Below are 21,262 nucleotides of genomic sequence, written 5' to 3'. Positions count from 1 at the left end.
AGCAGTGGTGAAACATTGACAATGTCTCCTTTATTAAAAATCAGAAAGTTGCCTCAACAGCAGTTTTTCACAAATAAGACGTGTTGATGCAGGATGGACCAGGTGCATTTATGTTGAGTAAACAGAATACACCCCACTAAAAATAGCACGCAGTGTGAAACTGATCACTGAGAACAAAGCTAAAAAAGTGAACAGCCCTACACACTCAGTGATCCAGTACAACCCCAGTTACAAGCACATTATCACCTCTGAGGGCCGTGGGACCCCACTCTCTGCAGTGATCCCTGTTTGCGGGGGCGTACGGTTCCTGTCTCCTGCTGTGAAAAGCTCTCCTGGCCGTTCTAGTGTCAGTGTGTTGGAATGTGCTGTGCTGGGAGAGGAGAGGGAGGGTGATGATGTGTACTAGGGTGTGGGCTGATAGGGCAGTCTGCAGAGGCACAGTTATCTCAGTTCTTCCACCTGCCTCCACAGTCTTTCACATCCCAGTTATGACAAAGTCCAAGTTAAACACACTTGTTTCCTCAAACATGTTCATTTTGAAGTTTGTGGCATAAATAAAAATAGGGGGTAGGACGTTGTTTAATGGTGTATTCTGTTTTCACTCAAAGTCAAAATTTGTAAGATCCAAATAAAAAATAAAAAAAACACAGGAAAGTTCCCAGAAGTTAGAACTCTAAGTGAAAAAGTATCCCATTAAACCCAATATGGCTTCCAAACTTTTAACATGTATTGGTTGCTGCAGTAATAGGCTATGAACTTTAAATTGATATTTTCTGCCATAAAAAGAAAAAGCTAATGGCATTAGTCAGGCTTTGGGTGTTGCTCTGCACCTTATTCCTCATTCAGTGAATAGGTATCTCTAAATGTGTAACTATGGCCCCACCTAAATCTCTGCCAGCATTTCTACGATTGTAAAATTGTAAAGTGGAAAGATTCTATTACTTCTAAATAAAAGTCAGTTAAATGGAAAGTGATGGTGTTTTACCGTGGGGATGGTGTGTTCAGGGTGATATGTAGTATCAGATTACCTCCACACATAGCCTTTTATATGTAAGCCAAAAACTTCAACTATATTCTCATCTGAACAGAAGAGATGTTTGCTGAGTCCCCTACATGGCTTGTCACAAACACTGACTTTTTAAGGTGTGGAATCCACAACTGATAGTTCTCCTTTCAGTGGAATCTCATACCAGAGCTGTGAATCTCTGTAGCTCCTCCAGAGTCAACTTAGAAATGTTCAAAGCTTGGGAGATTGTTTTGTAACATAACACTGATTTAAACTATTCCACTGCTTTCTCCGTGACCTGTCTGCTGTGTTCTTTGGTCTTCATCATGATGTTCATTGATGTTCTCTAACATCTGAGGCCAGAAACAGAACAGCTGGATTTATACTGAGATTAAATTACACACAAATTGCATCTCTTTCCTAATTATGTGACTTAAGTACAAATAGATTTTATGACTTCTGCAGCCAATCAGTTGTGCTGGATTTTATTTTTGGGATTTCAGAGTAAAGGGAGCTGAATGCTCGCCGCACTAAACCAGATTATTTTTTAGTAAAACATGTCGAACAATCTTGTGTCCTTTTCTTGCCACTTCACTGTTATGCATTACTTTGTGCTGGTCTATCACATACATCTTAATAAAATACACTAAGATTTGTTGCTGCAATTTAACAAAAAGTTCAAGAGTTCTAAATACAATACATCTATTTTTAATCTACTACATAAAACCTTAAATTAAATGTGTATAGTTCTTTGTGCCACAACTGTACATACAATGCTGCAACAGAACCTCAGACTTCTTAATTGTATAACCTGCAGAGAATGTTCAGTCACTGCGCAAAGAACAACCTTTTTAGAGAGTAACTTCACTTGAATGGAAAATTTGTATCAACGTTTCACAGTATGAGTCTTAAAATAACCTTTAACTTTCTACCACAACAATATTGCGTTACATCAGTAAGCGTCACACCCTTGAGTCACACGACAGGCAACCTTTCACACAGTGCCAACCGACACCATGGAGCCCCGAGGAGCCACTCAAAGGCAGAGAATCACTTTGAGTCAGATATTCCTGGGAAGCCTTTCTGAGCACTTCTGAATAATTTCTGAAGGCCAGAATTAACCAGGCAATAATTGGCAGTAGGTATCTGGTGCATAGTATTTAAACGTTTAGCAGTTCTTCCTGATGAATCAAATGAATGGTGGATTTATGCAGTACACCAAAAACACGACATTATAGTCATTATAACAGGAAAATATCAACTGTCTAATGGCTTTTTGTTTCACTTTTTATTATATGCGCTTCCAGTGGAGGCCTTTGGGGAAATGTAGTTAGGCAGAGTGATAACTAAAGAAGGTCATGAATTCCTGCACTGTGGCCAGCTCACTATTGAGTCCATCCATCCATCCGTCCGTCCGTCCATCCATGAGAAAATCAATTAATACAGCTGAAGTCAGGTGAAAGAAAAACTTTGTAATATTTTTTGTTAAATCTATTTTAAAAAATGTGATTTGTGGTGAAGAATAATTTAGAGCCTTCTGATTCCTTCTGAAAGAAGACTGTACCCTTTGTGTCTGGCAGGAGATTTAAAGCGGTACCAAAATAATTTGATATCAGCTATTCAACTGTATGAAATATAGCTTACATTTGGAGGACATTCAAAATAATTGCCAGCTTGCCCAGATCTGGCAACCCAAAGAAATGCACCCTAAAAGCAGACTGCAAGAGGCTAAAAGAGGTCTTCAAAAACCCTAAAAGGTCATCACTGAACCTGCAGCAGGCTCCTGCTACAGTTTATATAAAAATTCTGTACAATCAAAAAGAGACAGCACAATCGGAATTTTACCTTTGATATGTGCAAGGAGACACCTTCACTTATTAAGAAAAACATAAAATACACCAGGAGCAGGACTTCCAAAATGTAGTCTTTAACTGAATTATTTGGACACCAGAACATACGACATGTTTGGCATAAAACAAATACAACATTCAAGGAAAAGAACCGCATACCAACTGTGAAGCATGGAGGTGGAAGTATTATGATTTGGGGATGTTTAGCTGCAACGGGACCTGGCCAGCTCACCATCGTAGAATCCACCCTGAATTTTACCATGCATCTGAGGGCACTTGAAGAAAATATGAGACCATCTGTAAAAAATGAAAGCTGAAGCAGAACTGGACCCTGAAACATGACAATGAACTAAAAGCTACCCGTAAATCCACCGAGGAACAAAGCCCAGGTCAGCAAGAACACAACTGAAACATCTCACAGCTGAAAGTGAGGAGTGGGAGAAACTTTTCCACAGCCTGATGAGGAGACTGGTAGATGGCTACAAAAAGTTACTTCTGTTAAAAACAGTAAGACTAGCTGAAGTAGGATTTAATTGAATAATTTTCTTTTCCAGAGTTGAGCCAATGAGATTAGACATCAATATGTGCAACTTTCTTTTTAAAGAGCTAAAACATTTTGCTAGTTTGTATGCATGACACAGCAAAATAAATGCTTGATTGATCAATTTCTATCCTTGAAATTATGCAAAGCTTCCACTGAAACCGTATCAGAACTTATCACATGACCTCTCACATGGAAAAATGACCTAGATTACAAAACTTACTTATGACTTGGCACTTTCAGAGGGGGTTGCCTGTCTTACATCAGCTGAGTGACATAATCAACTTCCAGCTACTGGAAGATCACCTGCTCCTGTGATCATGTGACTCTGTTGGATAAAGAAGGAAGGGGCAGAGCAGCTCAGCAGGGCTTACACAACAGATTACATGACAAAAACTTCCTACTAACTAAAGTATTTCTAGCTCGGTACTCTCTTGTAATCCGCAGAGGTTCTTGCTTCCAAAGTCTAAAAGCTGATAAATTAAAAACTTAAGACAGTCAAGTCTTTGATAATCAAATTGCAATCAGATTTTTCTGCATGAGCCTTTCTTCATTTGAATGCAAACCAAAGGCTGTGACATACAGGTCCTTCTCAAAATATTAGCATATTGTGATAAAGTTCATTATTTTCCATAATGTCATGATGAAAATTTAACATTCATATATTTTAGATTCATTGCACACTAACTGAAATATTTCAGGTCTTTTATTGTCTTAATACGGATGATTTTGGCATACAGCTCATGAAAACCCAAAATTCCTATCTCACAAAATTAGCATATCATTAATAGGGTCTCTAAACGAGCTATGAACCTAATCATCTGAATCAACGAGTTAACTCTAAACACCTGCAAAAGATTCCTGAGGCCTTTAAAACTCCCAGCCTGGTTCATCACTCAAAACCCCAATCATGGGTAAGACTGCCGACCTGACTGCTGTCCAGAAGGCCACTATTGACACCCTCAAGCAAGAGGGTAAGACACAGAAAGACATTTCTGAACGAATAGGCTGTTCCCAGAGTGCTGTATCAAGGCACCTCAGTGGGAAGTCTGTGGGAAGGAAAAAGTGTGGCAGAAAACGCTGCACAACGAGAAGAGGTGACCGGACCCTGAGGAAGATTGTGGAGAAGGGCCAATTCCAGACCTTGGGGGACCTGCGGAAGCAGTGGACTGAGTCTGGAGTAGAAACATCCAGAGCCACCGTGCACAGGCGTGTGCAGGAAATGGGCTACAGGTGCCGCATTCCCCAGGTCAAGCCACTTTTGAACCAGAAAGAGCAGCAGAAGCGCCTGACCTGGGCTACAGAGAAGCAGCACTGGACTGTTGCTCAGTGGTCCAAAGTACTTTTTTCAGATGAAAGCAAATTCTGCATGTCATTCGGAAATCAAGGTGCCAGAGTCTGGAGGAAGACTGGGGAGAAGGAAATGCCAAAATGCCAGAAGTCCAGTGTCAAGTACCCACAGTCAGTGATGGTCTGGGGTGCCATGTCAGCTGCTGGTGTTGGTCCACTGTGTTTTATCAAGGGCAGGGTCAATGCAGCTAGCTATCAGGAGATTTTGGAGCACTTCATGCTTCCATCTGTTGAAAAGCTTTATGGAGATGAAGATTTCATTTTTCAGCACGACCTGGCACCTGCTCACAGTGCCAAAACCACTGGTAAATGGTTCACTGACCATGGTATCACTGTGCTCAATTGGCCTGCCAACTCTCCTGACCTGAACCCCATAGAGAATCTGTGGGATATTGTGAAGAGAACGTTGAGAGACTCAAGACCCAACACTCTGGATGAGCTAAAGGCCGCTATCGAAGCATCCTGGGCCTCCATAAGACCTCAGCAGTGCCACAGGCTGATTGCCTCCATGCCACGCCGCATTGAAGCAGTCATTTCTGCCAAAGGATTCCCGACCAAGTATTGAGTGCATAACTGTACATGATTATTTGAAGGTTGACATTTTTTGTATTAAAAACACTTTTCTTTTATTGGTCGGATGAAATATGCTAATTTTGTGAGATAGGAATTTTGGGTTTTCATGAGCTGTATGCCAAAATCATCCGTATTAAGACAATAAAAGACCTGAAATATTTCAGTTAGTGTGCAATGAATCTAAAATATATGAATGTTAAATTTTCATCATTACATTATAGAAAATAATGAACTTTATCACAATATGCTAATATTTTGAGAAGGACCTGTATCAGAGTTGTTGAAAAGGGAGCCCTGTTTGGATGAATGCACATGGTCCTGCTGACCACCGCAGAAGCCTGTGCAGGGAGCGAGGGCTGTGGATTATTGTTCTTTTTTACTCAGAGGTGGCACTGGGGCCACAGGGGCCAGCATGACCCCTGTGATCTACATGTGACACCTCTTTCACAACCTCAGCTGCAACAGGTCAGCATTCAGCTTCGCTTTGTTTGATTTCAGTATAAAATAAAAGGATTCAATCGACACATTTTAAATTTTGTTTTCAAAAAGATTTTATTGACAGTAAAACATTTATTTGGTACTCAGATCTTGCTAGTGTGTAAAAAAATAACATAAATATGCATAAATATAATTAGAAATAACTTACATTTGAACAAAAGAACTACTTCACTTGTGCCAAAAACCAGCTGGTGTATTTATAGATAGTAGATAGGTAGAAGAAACACTAAACAAACAGAATGTCTTCACTGGATGTGTAGCCCTTCCCTTTTGAAATTATAACATCAACCTCAACATGAACAGTTGTAATGAATAAGTTAAACTGCATTAGGTCCAGTGTTTTTACAAGTGCTTTATTTTTGCATAGACAGACTGAGTCCTTGGTCCGCTCAACAGCTCCATGCTCCGGTTCCTCCCAACTTCTTCAGCTCGTCACAGGGACCTTCCCAAACAAACATGATACAGTCCTTGTGTTCAGCTACAGGCTTCACACTGAATAGCACACATGCTTAATAACACTTCCACCTCCAGACGAATAAAGTCCTTCGCCATCTCCTGTTGCTCGCAAAGGCTGACGGACGTAACTCCAAACAAACCCAGTTCGAAGTGGAAATTCCGACCCCACGCTTTTTATTTTCCTTTTAAACACATCCCACAGCAGACAGCATGTGTTTTTCTTCCTTTTTTCTCTTTTAACCAACTGGCATAGCAGCAGAATTTATTCTCTGGGTGGTAACGTGCGTCAGTTGGGGTTTAAGACATGCTTCCTGTGCAGATATGATCTGTTTCTGGACAGGTTTTTTTGGATCCTGGGATGTTCATCGTTCAGGGAGATTGATGATGGGGACCCACTGATCCATGCAGCGGCTCTCTCTGCAGAATAGGTTGAGTTTGCTCAAAGCCGGGTCCTTCCATGATGTCGAGTGAGGGCTCTGAAAATGTTAAAAGAAAGAAAATCTAGTTTTAATCATGCAGACACCTTGCTGAGTAGTTACAGGCTTGGCAAAAAAGAAGCTGCACCCTTACTCAATCATAGCGTTTTAACACATACATAATCTGGTCGTTACTTGATTACGTCGTTGAAATGATTACATTTGCTTTTTAGCACTAATGGGTGTCATTTCCACTTTTCCCTTGCTGCTTGAATGAGATATTGTCAGTTAATAAGTCAATTAAGTAAACTGTTCAACAGGAGGAAGTTCTCACTCTCCACCTGTTGTAGAGCAAATCTGACCTGACACCGCAGGGCAAACAGACCCACTTACTGTTTGCCCTAGCAAACAGGACAAGAAACACCCAAACATTAAAGGAATAAAATAAAAAGCACAAAACCATAAACTACAGATTCTACCAGGCAATTTATTAAACAAAGATATTTGTAAAATAGTAAGAACACCCCAAGAATCTGAGAAAGGTAAAACTATGAATTTTGAAAGCAGATGTACTATCTTTCTACCATGAGTGTATGTACAGATGTGCATGGCTGCAACCCTGCCGGTCCCTGAGTCTGAGTAGATACATTCCAAATGAAATTCTTCAGGAGTCAAATGAAGGAGGAGCTCTGTAAAAGTTTTTATCACGGGCAAAAGAACAAGTGCAGGCATGTTCCCGTCTGAGTAAGAGTTTCACTCACGTGCCCACACCAGCAAATCAAGAGCTGGACCATCAGGAATTAATCTGTTCGAAAACGAGCAGCTCAAAGAGTGAAGGTACTTACAGTGACAAGGACACAGTGCAGGTCCATAGGTTCACCCCCGCTCTGTTTTCCTCCACCCCCTCCAAGGATCTCTGCCAGGCGGTGGGTGTTATTGACTCTCAGGATGTTGATGTCGTTCTCGCAGCAGAAAGCCTGAATGAGCGTAAAGTGAATCTGCAGGGCCACGTCTTTAACATCGTCCTCATCAGTGGCCAAGATGCACAGAACCACATTGTCAGGGTCTCTGTTGAACAAGAAATATTACAGTCAGGTAACAATGTCTTAGAAATCCTGCTTGAGATATGTGCATCACTAACAGAGTGACACGGTTCATGGAACTCTGTACTTACACGTTGAGGGACTTAGCTGCCTCGTAGACACCAACTGTAATGCAGCCCTGTGGCAAGGCAGAGGTGAGGACTTCTTCCAAGGCTTTCGCCACTGTATCCATTCTGCAAAGCACAGACAAATGCATGTTCATGTCGCTGGAGATGCATTGTGTGAACTTCAGATTGTCCTATTGCTTGTCAACGTTGTTGTGTCAAGTCGAGGTTCCTCCAGGTGAGATGCAGTTCCTTGCCAGTTGTGCTTCTACACAGCGTTTTGCAGCAGATTTTTAACTCCACGCTGCATTCAAGTCAAGCTGTGTACTAGACTATCAAAAACGTGAAATAAATCCAAAATGATCCAGAAGTCACCCAAGACTTATTCAACATCTTAAAAGTAACATTCTCAATCCTTTTCAAATGCTTTAACAAATGATCAAGTCAAAGCTCAAATCACTTTTATACTGTGCAACAATGAAATGAAATCTAAAAAGTTCAACATGCTCAAAATTCGCATCTTTTTGAAAGCTAAATATCAAATTGGACAGTCTGACTTCTGTTATTACTAAAAAAAAAAACACTTTCAAGATGCTACAGTAGATTTTAAGTATATATAATTTTTTTCATAACCATTTCATTCTGTTATAGCATTTCAAAGTGGACAGCATAGAACTTACTGAAGTTTTGACTGGAAGTACTGCAACGACAGAGGTGACATTTTATGATGAAATCACTTCAGAGTTCTTTCAATCTACTGTACTAGCTGTCCTTGAATCCGCCGCTTGTAGCTGTAACACACTGTGTAGAAGTGAAACGCAGTGACAGTAGGGCACAACTGAAGGCGAAACACTTTCAAAGTGGACTCGACAAGACACAACACCTGACTTCATGCTAACCACCGACATCGTTTTAAGAGACCTTATAAAGACCCGAATCTGTTGTTACAGAACTAAAATTAAGGCTGAAGTCTCTTTAAATCGTACATGAACCGAAAAAACAACAGCGAGTCTGCTATACCAAGCTAAGAGATCACATCAGTCCACATAAAGACACTTTGCAGGCCCGCATTGGCTTATTATAACCAAGAGAAACTATTACTATTTCATCAATCAAACATTAGCTCAAAAAAACCATGCATAAAAATCAACAATATTTACCTTTCTTGAGAATAATCCCCACTTAGTTCCTCAAATGTCATGTTGTACATTAAAACCAAATCCACGGTCTTGCAAAAAGTACCGAACAGTCAAGCTTTGCTGGCCTTCTCGACTCTACGAACTCTCTTTATCTGTCCTCCACGGGGCTGCAGCTGACAGAAATCTGGCAACTTCACATTAAAACAGCCTCGAGACAGCAGGATCAGGAGGTGATTTACATGGCTGCGCTGATTGGTCGGATGCAGACCGAGCACCGTTGGGATTGGACAAAAACCCGGCGACAGGCGTGTCCGTTTGTAACCGAGTTACTACCGAACCTTCAGCTGTTTGGAGCCTCTCACTGGCAAAAAACCCTTTCAGTTTCCTCACTGCAACACTGAAGGGTTTAAGCCACGTTAAGATAACTATCGTTTTAGTTTTGATGGAGGAAATATCCCCAAACTTTCCTCCTGTGTCCCTTCTGATTCGGTTTCTCTGCAGGTCCGAGACTGTGTAAAAACAAGCTAATATGACGCAAGAGGCGATAATTTTCACAAATACATTCAAAATAATTGTTATTCTATTTCCTGTCTATTTGAATAAGTAACAACATATTCTGCTTTAGGTTTCGTGCAGAACTCACCCTGGTTGCCGTCCACAGCTGCTACAACCTTCAGCACAACTTCATGGCAACAGGACGTTTCCTGGGAAACCTGTCCTCTGATTGGTCTGTTGTGGAGCGTGTGAAACCCCTTCCGGAACAGCGCGCGAGATACAAGGGACTGGCGCGAGAGTGATCGGAAAATAAAGCTGAGCTCAGAGAAATCTGAGCACACAAAACTTCTCAACACAAGAAAAACGGATCAAAAACACCCATCCAGTGATAATTTACTGCTCAGTTGCTCACCAGGATAATCTTTGTGTTTGTTTTTATTTTGTTTCAAAAAACATGCTCAAAGAATTGTAATATATTCGTATTTTTCCCCAAGAGCCTAACAACATATCACAAACAGTTAGTTTGGGATTTTACGTTAATTTTGTTCCGGACTTGGAGCAAAATCATGCAGTTTAGAATCTGATATTATCTAAAAATTTAAAAATTTACAGAAAGGGCGACTAATAACTTTTAAACTGAGCCTGGTATAAACCAAAATGTTAATTTAACATATTATTCTGCCATTTCTGCAAAGGCAAACCATAATTAAAAAGTGCCTGCATGGCACATCATCATGGTTTCTTTTGCCAAATATTAAAGGACCTGCTTGTTTAAAAATGCTTAGGTAAAATGCAAAACCAGCATAGAAAGTTTACCCTAACTTTTTCTATAATTCAGCTATTCTGCTTTGACGGTAACCTAAAATGTTAACCTAGATCTACACAAGTACAGGTCCTTCTCAAAATATTAGCATATTGTGATAAAGTTAATTATTTTCCATAATGTCATGATGAAAATTTAACATTCATATATTTTAGATTCATTGCACACTAACTGAAATATTTCAGGTCTTTTATTGTCTTAATACGGATGATTGTGGCATACAGCTCATGAAAACCCAAAATTCCTATCTCACAAAATTAGCATATTTCATCCGACCAATAAAAGAAAAGTGTTTTTAATACAAAAAACGTCAACCTTCAAATAATCATGTACAGTTATGCACTCAATACTTGGTCGGGAATCCTTTTGCAGAAATGACTGCTTCAATGCGGCGTGGCATGGAGGCAATCAGCCTGTGGTACTGCTGAGGTCTTATGGAGGCCCAGGATGCTTCGATAGCGGCCTTTAGCTCATCCAGAGTGTTGGGTCTTGAGTCTCTCAACGTTCTCTTCACAATATCCCACAGATTCTCTATGGGGTTCAGGTCAGGAGAGTTGGCAGGCCAATTGAGCACAGTGATACCATGGTCAGTAAACCATTTACCAGTGGTTTTGGCACTGTGAGCAGGTGCCAGGTCGTGCTGAAAAAGGAAATCTTCATCTCCATAAAGCTTTTCAGCAGATGGAAGCATGAAGGGCTCCAAAATCTCCTGATAGCTAGCTGCATTGACCCTGCCCTTGATAAAACACAGTGGACCAACACCAGCAGCTGACACGGCACCCCAGACCATCACTGACTGTGGGTACTTGACACTGGACTTCTGGCATTTTGGCATTTCCTTCTCCCCAGTCTTCCTCCAGACTCTGGCACCTTGATTTCCGAATGACATGCAGAATTTGCTTTCATCCGAAAAAAGTACTTTGGACCACTGAGCAACAGTCCAGTGCTGCTTCTCTGTAGCCCAGGTCAGACGCTTCTGCCGCTGTTTCTTGTTCAAAAGTGGCTTGACCTGGGGAATGCGGCACCTGTAGCCCATTTCCTGCACACGCCTGTGCACGGTGGCTCTGGATGTTTCTACTCCAGACTCAGTCCACTGCTTCCGCAGGTCCCCCAAGATCTGGAATCGGCCCTTCTCCACAATCTTCCTCAGGGTCCGGTCACTTCTTCTCGTTGTGCAGCATTTTCTGCCACACTTTTTCCTTCCCACAGACTTCCCACTGAGGTGCCTTGATACAGCACTCTGGGAACAGCCTATTCGTTCAGAAATTTATTTCTGTGTCTTACCCTCTTGCTTGAGGGTGTCAATAGTGGCCTTCTGGACAGCAGTCAGGTCGGCAGTCTTACCCATGATTGGGGTTTTGAGTGATGAACCAGGCTGGGAGTTTTAAAGGCCTCAGGAATCTTTTGCAGGTGTTTAGAGTTAACTCGTTGATTCAGATGATTAGGTTCATAGCTCGTTTAGAGACCCTTTTAATGATATGCTAATTTTGTGAGATAGGAATTTTGGGTTTCCATGAGCTGTATGCCAAAATCATCCGTATTAAGACAATAAAAGACCTGAAATATTTCCGTTAGTGTGCAATGAATCTAAAATATATGAATGTTAAATTTTCATCATTACATTATGGAAAATAATGAACTTTATCACAATATGCTAATATTTTGAGAAGGACCAGTATAAATTGCGCTAACCTGAAGATGTAAAGAAATGCTATGCTGACCCCTTGTGGTCTACTGAGAAAAACATGGCTGCACACTAAAACTTCCAAAGTGGTTAAAACATTGCTGAAAGGCAAGATACAAGCATCTCTGGTGGTACTTAATTTTAATTAATAAAATGCAAGGCCTTCCTCTGACATGATTGTTTACCGAGGAGAAGATACATCTCTTCTCTCCGGGGCTTCACATCATGCTGACCTCTTTTAGATATCTGATGCTCAAAGTCTGTTTTATCTCCCTTTCTTCTCTGTATTGTGAACTGCATTCTCAGCCTGTGAAGAGCTATAAAAGGTCTGTGTTTTCCTGTCTGCAACAGGACGGGCAGACTGAGACACTGGTTTGGTTTGGTTGTATCCTCTGTCCGTTCTCAATTCTTGCAAGAATTAATAAAAATGCCACTTTGATTCTCAACGTTCTCCTTGTTAAGTGAATTTATTAATGAAGATTTTGTTTTTTCCATTAACATTCATTAAGTGTGGAAAACATTTTATGTAAGCCTGAATGCAAACCAAAGAAATCTTAAAAAACTAAACAGTACTAAAACTAACCAGTTTCATAACTTTCCAACAGGAGACGATGCATGATCAATTTCTCAGTTTTTACTTCTATAATCCTTTCCTCAAACTGCTCTTTAGAGTTTGGGTGGTGTGTTTTTAACACACCAAACAACACCATCCTATCATGATATTTTTTTACATGTGAAATCCACATTCAAATATGTTTTAATTCAGTTAGGTTTATTTATTTCACTATACAAGACAAACAGAGCCAAATCCTATCCAGAAATACACTATATTGCCAAAGGTATTGGGTCACACCACCAAATCAATAAATCATGGCGTTCCAATCCCTTCCATGGCTGCAGGTGAATAAAGTTAAAGAACCAAAATCACAAAGACCCAGCAGTTATGACACCCATGTAATTCTTAAATGAATATTTTTGGTTTGTTGTAAATGACTAAAATCAACTAATGTAGGAGTCCATGTCTAACTATCTTCTAGTCTTGCCCTACTTTGTGGATTTCTTGACTTTTTCACAAACTCGCTGTGACATGACATTCGTCTACTACAAGCAAGGGAGCTGTTCATACAGAGCAGGGAAAATCGGCCTTTTGTGAGAAAGCACTTCACATCAGGAATATACTGCAACAACATTTTAAACGAACATGATTGATTCTATTGCTCCAGTCTTTTTAAATGTCTTTATCATGATTTTAGAAATATTTATTTTATTGATTGTATGTAAAATAAAGATTCTCCCTCAATGGGCTTCATGAGGATCGACTAATAAATATATAAATAAATTAAAATGGCTGATAAGTTCACATACCTTTAAAATACCACTAATAAAAGGGTTGAAATACATAAGAGTGGACGGCGCGTTATGGCCGATCTTCTGTGTTTAAAAACCACCTTTTAAATAAAACTTGTTTTAACTTAAAAACACAACGCAAACAAAAACCAAACATCATGAAACAAACCTTTAGATATTTAAATTCTAAACCAATCTTCTCTGCCCAGACACCAAACTCACTTATGTCTCCTTGCTGTGAGTTGGTGCCTCTCCTGTTCGGTTCCCGTCTGGAACCCGCAGGGAAGGAAATCTGTTTGTAGGAACGCAGGGTATCTTTTGAAACAGTGACGTCACAGGTAGGAGAAGGTTACTGTGATTTATTTTGAAAATTTCAGAAAAGATCAAACTGGCCTTTCAAGTTCTCAATGAGGTGTTAAGCAAACTGCTATATGGAACAAGGGTGATGCTGGATATCATTTGGAAATACAAACTCTATTGTGCTTAGTTCATTGTGTTGTTAGATTCTGGTTTTAAATAAAATGTCTTGCAAAAGTCTTTGTATCCTGACAGGTTTTTTACATTCTGTCACATTACAACCACAATCTTTGGTGTATCTGTGTATTTTATTAGGACTTTATGTGATAGTCCAACAATTATTGTAAAATGAAAAGAAAAGGCTACAAGGTTTTTAATTGTTTTTTACAGATAAAGACCTAAAAAGTTGGATGTATGTATTTACCCCTCTTACTCTGATACCACAAAAGGAAATCCAGTGCTGCAAACATCCTTCAGAAGCCACCTGATTATTAAAATGATTAATTTGTCTCAGTATAGATGTTTAGTAAAGGGCTCAGAGGTTTGTTAGATAACATCAGTGAACCTAAACTGACAGGTTGGGTGAGGAAGTCGAAGAAATAGCCAATAGGCGCTGCAGAGATCTACAGCTCAGGTGGGAGAATCTATTGTCCCTTCACTCTTTGTGAAGGGACTTCTTAAGGACGAATGTCTGGATAAACAGTGACAACTGTCTGAACCTATGGTCTGCTCAGGAGCTGTTTAATTTCTCCAACCAACAGTTTTTTGTGCTCTCTGGCTTGTGAAGCTTCTCAAAGGGAAACATGTTGCCTTTCATAATCATTACATTATACTGTCATGTGGTGCTTGTTGTGTTTGGCATGGACCTAAATTCAGTCTGATTACTGTCTACTGCTAGTAAGTTGGTTACTACTTATCAGCACCCCAGACACCTGAGCTCATAACAGCAGTTTCTTTAATATAGTATTTGTATGGTAATATGTGCACAGCTTTACAGAGGTTAATGGTAATTAGCAGCTATAACAGAGTTGCTCCATGACATCATCATAAAGGTGCTTAGGTAGATATTATTAATGAGGTAAATAGAACGGGCTGCACGGTGGTGCAGTTGGTAGCACTGTTGCCTTGCAGCAAGAAGGTCCTGGGTTCAATTCCCAGCCTGGGGTCTTTCTGCATGGTGTTTGCATGTTCTCCCCGTGCATGTGTGGGTTCTCACTGGGTACTCTGGCTTCCTCCCACAGTCCAAAGACATGCCTGTTAGGTTAATTGGTCTCTCTAAATTGCCCTTAGGTGTATGAATGAGTGTGTGCATGGTTGTTTGTGTGTTGCCCTGCGATGGACTGGTGACCTGTCCAGGGTGTACCCCGCCTCTCGCCCATAGACTGCTGGAGATAGGCACCAGCTCCCCCGCGACCCACTATGGAATAAGCGGTAGAAAATGACTGACTGACTGAGGTATATAGAATGTTATCAAGTCATTCTGCTGTTCTAAGGGTTGGATGGATGCTGCAAGCCAGATCCTGTTCTCCTAAACTGTCTGCTGTTTTGCGAACTTTGGTAGGCTACAACATTCCACAACAACTGCAACAAGTATGAAAGATAAAGTCGATTCAATGCCTTGCAAAAGTATGATTAATTTTTTGGTGCTTTTTAATTGTCTCACTGCCTGGAAAAAAAAAGAAAAATTAAAAGAAATTTCCTCTAAGCTCCACACTTTGACTAGGCCATCCATTCTAAGTTAATTTATTATTTTGAGTGCTGAAATTAAATCCCATGTTTATCCCAATTCAGAAAGACTGAGATGTCCTGAACAATGCAACTCTGTCTTATAATATTCAGCACTCTTCCATTTCTAACTTATTTTTAAGTTCTGCACAAGAAAGCATCCAATAAGCATGATACATTTACAGCATGCTTCAATGTAGAGACATCGGTCTTAAGGTAATGAAAACTTTTTAAAGCTTTGCCCATATTTAAGGCGTTGCCAAGAAGCATTTTTTCTCCTCCTATAAAGCCCATAGTCTGGCACCAGTTTCTGGTTTTCTTTGCCAGTACTGTTGGGACCCAGCCATGAGTTACAACATTAAAGGCCAGTAAGAACTTTTCTGGTACTTTCAAAATAAATCACATCAACCTACTTCCAGCACAGCCAACAACAAGAACAAGAGAGGTAACAGCGGAATTCCCGTTCTCACACATTAACATTGCACGGTAATGTTGCATCACTCCTTCAGTCATGGTTCTCAATCATCTTTAATCAACTTGTTTATATTGTATATAGCCCATTAGTCTTCCTTATTCTTTAATTCTGCTTGGTAGTTTAGTTGAATTGTTTTAGCATGGTGAGGAGTTTGTTAATTGAAATATGTTTGACTTTGAGTTGACTTATTTTTGTTAATAAATTCTTGTATTTTAAGAAATTGTGTGAATTAATTCCTTGTGTGTGCAGAGTTTTGCTGTTCAATAATGTCAGAGCTTGGCTCATCCCATTTAATTTTGTCCTAATACCACCGCCTTATTGGGCTGGTATTCGTAGAATAACCCTTAACAGACCAAAATATGCTTAATATTAAAACATTAATATTAAATAATATATTCATAATCACTACAGTACACAACAGCAATTGCAACAACAAACAGTGATATTTTTAATAATTTATATTATCACTAGTTGCATGGTTTTGTATCAGAAAATTACATAAAAATTACATAAAATGTTGTACTGTTGCCTTGGAGCAAAAAGGTCCTGGGTTCGACTCCCGGCCGGAGGTCTTCTGCAAGTAGTTTGCATGTTCTCCCTGTGCATGTGTGGGTTTTCCCCGGGTACTCCGGCTTCCTCCCACAGTCAAAAAACATGTTAATTGGTCTCTCTATAATTGTTCTTGGGTGGGTGTGTGTGCATGGTTGTTTGTTCTGTGTGTGTCTGTGTTGCCCAGCGATGGACTGGCGACCTGTCCAGGGTGTACCCCATCTCTCGTTCGTAGACTGCTGGATAGGCACCAGCTCCCCTCGCAACCTTATAAGAAAGAAGCAGGTATAGAAATGGATGGATGGATGCTTAAAAAATGAAAATATTAAAGCTGGGTAAGCTCTTGCAAAGCATTGTTCTTCTGAGCTCTCAGGTAATGTGGTGCAGGATTTAGTGCATAATTTTGTTTCCTTTTTTATTTAATCTTCAGAAACCTTTGCCTTGTACATACTGAACTGTCTGACCAGCTTTGCTTCTGGCTTCAGTGTCTTCTCTGTCCTTTGCTTTATCTCATATGAGCTGGGTGTTGAAATCTCAACTGTGGCTGACTCAGGTATGAATCAGTACAACGATGAATGTTTCTGTGACCTGTCTTCACTTAAATACATGCTCAGAAGAAAGAAAGGTGTAAAAATATAATTATTTAATTTACTTATTTGATCAAACTACCTTTTATTCTTAAAAAAGATTAAACCTTTGATTGAAGGCCACTTTAACCATCTAAACACATTTTATCTGTGAGTCCCACACATCCAAATCCTGGCCTTGCATTCACTGCCCATATCCATTAGGCCTTCACCTCAGATGTGGGCTGTTTTCTTCTTTCTCGTGATCATCGTTCTTGGTCTGGACAGTCAGGTAAATGCATGTTTGACAGAAAAAAAATGACATCACAAGGGAACAACTTGAATGTCACCTGTTGTTTTTTTTTTCTCAAGGATTCTGTAACTTTATAGATGCTCCAACCAATCTGCATCAAATTTTTAGTTTTGTTTTGGATTGTCTCATATTTTGCTAAAATAAATTATTTGATAGAATGGCTCCTTTTAATTTATTTAACATACAGAGGTTGGACAATGAAACTGAATCACCTGGTTTTAGACCACAATAATTTATTAGTATGGTGTAGGGCCTCCTTTTGCGGCCAATACAGCGTCAATTCGTCTTGGGAATGACATATACAAGTCCTGCACAGTGGTCAGAGGGATTTTAAGCCATTCTTCTTGCAGGATAGTGGCCAGGTCACTACGTGATGCTGGTGGAGGAAAACGTTTCCTGACTCGCTCCTCCAAAACACCCCAAAGTGGCTCAATAATATTTAGATCTGGTGACTGTGCAGGCCATGGGAGATGTTCAACTTCACTTTCATGTTCATCAAACCAATCTTTCACCAGTCTTGCTGTGTGTATTGGTACATTGTCATCCTGATACACGGCACCGCCTTCAGGATACAATGTTTGAACCATTGGATACACATGGTCCTCAAGAATGGTTCGGTAGTCCTTGGCAGTGATGCGCCCATCTAGTACAAGTATTGGGCCATGGGAATGCCATGATATGGCAGCCCAAACCATCACTCTGGGCATGCAACAGTCTGGGTGGTACGCTTCTTTGGGGCTTCTCCACACCGTAACTCTCCCGGATGTGGGGAAAACAGTAAAGGTGGACTCATCAGAGAACAATACATGTTTCACATTGTCCACAGCTCAGGATTTGCGCTCCTTGCACCATTGAAACCGATGTTTGGCATTGGCATGAGTGACCAAAGGTTTGGCCATAGCAGCCCGGCCGTGTATATTGACCCTGTGGAGCTCCTGACGGACAGTTCTGGTGGAAACAGGAGAGTTGAGGTGCACATTTAATTCTGCCGTGATTTGGGCAGCCGTGGTTTTATGTTTTTTGGATACAATCCAGGTTAGCACCCGAACATCCCTTTCAGACAGCTTCCTCTTGCATCCACAGTTAATCCTGTTGGATGTGGTTCATCCTTCTTGGTGGTATGCTGACATTACCATGGATACCGTGGCTCTTGATACATCACAAAGACTTGCTGTCTTGGTCACAGATGCGCCAGCAAGACGTGCACCAACAATTTGTCCTCTTTTGAACTCTGGTATATCACCCATAATGTTGTGTGCATTTCAATATTTTGAGAAAAACTGTGCTCTTACCCTGCTAATTGAACCTTCACACTCTGCTCTTACTGGTGCAATGTGCAATCAATGAAGACTGGCTACCAGGCTGCTACAATTTAGCCATAAAACCTCCCACACTAAAATGACAGGTGTTTCAGTTTCATTGTCCAACCCCTGTAGTTCATGCCTCACACTACAAAACTGACCTCACTGCAAGAAAAACAAAGTTTGGGTATTTTCAATACTTTTTAGAAACTGAAGATACTGTGAGAGGAAGCTTGGGTACCCCTGTTCGGGGATAGAGTTTATGACAGATAAAAGATGAACATTTTAAGGTTTTAAAAACAAGGCTACTTTAAGCTTTTATTGGCTAGGATTATTCCACATTTTATTACAATCTTGAAATGTCTGCATGTAATTTTTCACACAGTGCTTCTACATTTTGGTGTCATGTGGAATGCCAAAACAACCTAACATAGCTGGTACATGTCAAGATTTACATAATTCGGGATTAATAAAGTATTTTGAAATTCAATTGAAAGAGTTGAGTTTTTCTTGCTTTTCTTCATTCCCCTGCAGTTTGCTTTTAGAACAAGACACATTTTTCACTGTCTGTGATTCTATCACAAGGAGGACTGTACATATTTCTGCTCTTTAAATACTATGCCTACAGTGGAATCCCAGTGCTAGTACTGGAGTCCAGTATTGTAGGATGGATAGTTGGTTAGAAAACACATTTAATTACTAAACATAATACACAGTCATGGTTACAATGGCCTCAAAAGTTTCAGATGTTTTGATGGGCGACTGAGAAACAATTCACACATTTCAGAAGTTTCACAGGTGTTTATTAGCAATTACTTGAAATGTACCCAAATAGTCAAAACTGCCAGGTTTTCTTCTTCATAACTTCTGTAATTCTAATTTCAGTTTCAATTTCCCCATGCTAGCCCAGAGAAGCCGGCAATATTTCTGGGTGTTGTTGATTTATGGCTTTTGCTTTGCATGGTAGAGTTTTAACGTGCAATTATAGATGTAGAGATGAACTGTGTTAACTGACAATGATTTTCTGAATTGCTCCTAAGCCCACGTGGTAATATCTGTTACAGAATGATGACGGTTTTCAATGCAGTGCAGTAAAAAAACCCCAACTCACTTCATTTAAAATAATGTTAATCAAACATTCTATATCATTTATTTTCATTCATTTTAATCTCCGTGTGCTTGTGCATCACTCCTGCTCCTACTGAACTCTGAACTCCTGCCTAACCATGCTGCCGCTTGCTCGCTCCATAGTTGCCAAGGGCTGATTACATGTTTGTTCTTCATCTTTCACTGCATCAGTCCCTCTTTTTTCACCTCTTTTATCAACACCATCTTCATTATTGGGCTTGTTGAAGACACTTTGGACATTAAGCTGCCATGTCATTTTTCCAAATGAAGCCAGACAGGTCATGCATCACAGCCTATTATAATAGTGCTAACTTTCTACCAAGTGGTCAGGGGTGTGAATTGCAATCTGTCAAAGTGACAGATGGCCTTCAGATTTTTCCGTCACTCTTAAAAAAAAGGGTTAGGAACGGAAAATATTTCGTTAACACAACCCCTTCTTAACATGAAGCCAGTTTTAACCACAGACTCTAGATTTAAAGTGTGGTTGTGTGTGTTTGGGATCATTGTCTAGAGTCAATTTTCAACCATCTAGCTGTTAATTTCAGGAGAAGTTGAATAATTTAAATGTAGTCCTTTGACTTCATCATTTTACTGGTCACTGGTAGCAAAACAAACCCATTGCTTGATGCTGCCACGGCCATGCTAGACAGTTTGTACAGTGTTCTTAGGTTTCAAAGTCATAACTTGACTCATTTTATGCTTCGGTCAATGTTCTGCTGTAAAGATTGGGTAAATTGCTTTAATAAAGTTATATTCACTGCATCATGTTTCAGTGGATTTTGGTTCTGCTTTTCTTTTACTAAAATAATAATTGTAGATATTAATATGCTGATAATGTACTGTAATCGTTTGACGATGTACCGGAGCATCTTATATGTGCAGGAGAGTAAGCCTGTGGATAATGTTTTATATTTAATTTTCACCACAGAAAAAATTGTCTTTGCAATTTTAAGTTAAATAAGATTCAAAGATTTTCAAGGTGTGCAAATCCAACAATATATGTATCAGCATGTGCAGCTGTGCTGAAGTTTTGACTTGTCCACCAGAGGGAGTCAGATATTAGATATTCCTGTTTTTTGCAGTTATGTGAGGACCTCTCACTATTATCCACACATATCAGTGTGTTTAAGAGTTGACTTGCGAAACGTTTGAAAAATCAAAAAGTCTCAAAGAGTTGATTCACTCCAAGTCAGGCTTCTTGTAGCAGATTTAAAAACGTGTTTGTTAGTAAAAAGCAAAACATGACAAATACTCCACGTTTAAATTAAATAAACCAATAAACTAATAAATTAATGAAAATATCTGCAGTCTTAGAAAGTAGACATTTTTAACAGCCAAAATCCATATTGATTAATGCGCATAAATACAGTGTACACAATCATGGGAAACATTGCAGACATGACAGATGTCCATGAAGAGTCATTGATGGCCTCCTTCAAGGAAGGAAAGCCACATATGATCAATGCTTATGGTGTAGTCAGGGTAGTACACTATAAACTCATTGTATTTCACTTGTGCAATGACAACATTCTTTTCTGATAAAAAAAAAGCTAGTTGAGTGTGCTGTTTCCAAGTATCGTAAT

General features: G+C 39.8%; 1 protein-coding gene and 1 long non-coding RNA gene across 5 annotated transcripts; one reads left to right on the top strand and one right to left on the bottom strand.

Annotated features, from left to right (window-relative positions):
* Positions 1 to 5,853: 5,853 nt before the first annotated feature.
* gadd45aa (growth arrest and DNA-damage-inducible, alpha, a) lies at positions 5,854 to 9,870 on the bottom strand. 4 transcript variants are annotated; one of them, XM_047367273.1, is made up of 5 exons: positions 9,620 to 9,870; positions 8,518 to 8,638; positions 7,865 to 7,966; positions 7,536 to 7,758; positions 5,854 to 6,750 (listed from the first exon to the last, which is right to left on the bottom strand). In XM_047367273.1, exons 2-5 carry the CDS (start codon positions 8,556 to 8,558, stop codon positions 6,637 to 6,639), a joined length of 480 nt encoding a protein of 159 aa, XP_047223229.1. In that variant the 5' UTR covers positions 8,559 to 8,638; positions 9,620 to 9,870; the 3' UTR covers positions 5,854 to 6,636. The 4 variants fall into 4 exon arrangements, with proteins under 4 accessions (XP_047223229.1, XP_047223227.1, XP_047223230.1 ...); XM_047367271.1 differs by lacking the exon at positions 9,620 to 9,870 and adding an exon at positions 8,998 to 9,137; XM_047367274.1 differs by lacking the exon at positions 8,518 to 8,638 and having other exon boundaries at positions 9,620 to 9,866.
* Positions 9,338 to 9,801, top strand: LOC124869434. The gene is made up of 2 exons (XR_007038583.1): positions 9,338 to 9,477; positions 9,602 to 9,801. It is a non-coding gene; the product is annotated as an uncharacterized LOC124869434 (long non-coding RNA).
* Positions 9,871 to 21,262: the final 11,392 nt, after the last annotated feature.

This window comes from Girardinichthys multiradiatus, chromosome 6 (genome assembly GCF_021462225.1).
Source record: "Girardinichthys multiradiatus isolate DD_20200921_A chromosome 6, DD_fGirMul_XY1, whole genome shotgun sequence".
Lineage (NCBI taxonomy): Eukaryota > Metazoa > Chordata > Actinopteri > Cyprinodontiformes > Goodeidae > Girardinichthys > Girardinichthys multiradiatus.
This window is presented reverse-complemented; position numbering and strand designations above follow the sequence as displayed.

Excerpts from the sequence above, each read along its gene's own strand:
- gadd45aa (XM_047367270.1), bottom strand. The coding sequence starts at position 9,047 with ATGTACAACATGACATTTGAGGAACTAAGTGGGGATTATTCTCAAGAA. Across the intron at positions 7,967-8,997 it reads GGGGATTATTCTCAAGAAAG|AATGGATACAGTGGCGAAAG; the intron begins GTAAATATTGTT and ends TGTGCTTTGCAG. Across the intron at positions 6,751-7,535 it reads TGCACTGTGTCCTTGTCACT|AGCCCTCACTCGACATCATG; the intron begins GTAAGTACCTTC and ends TAACATTTTCAG.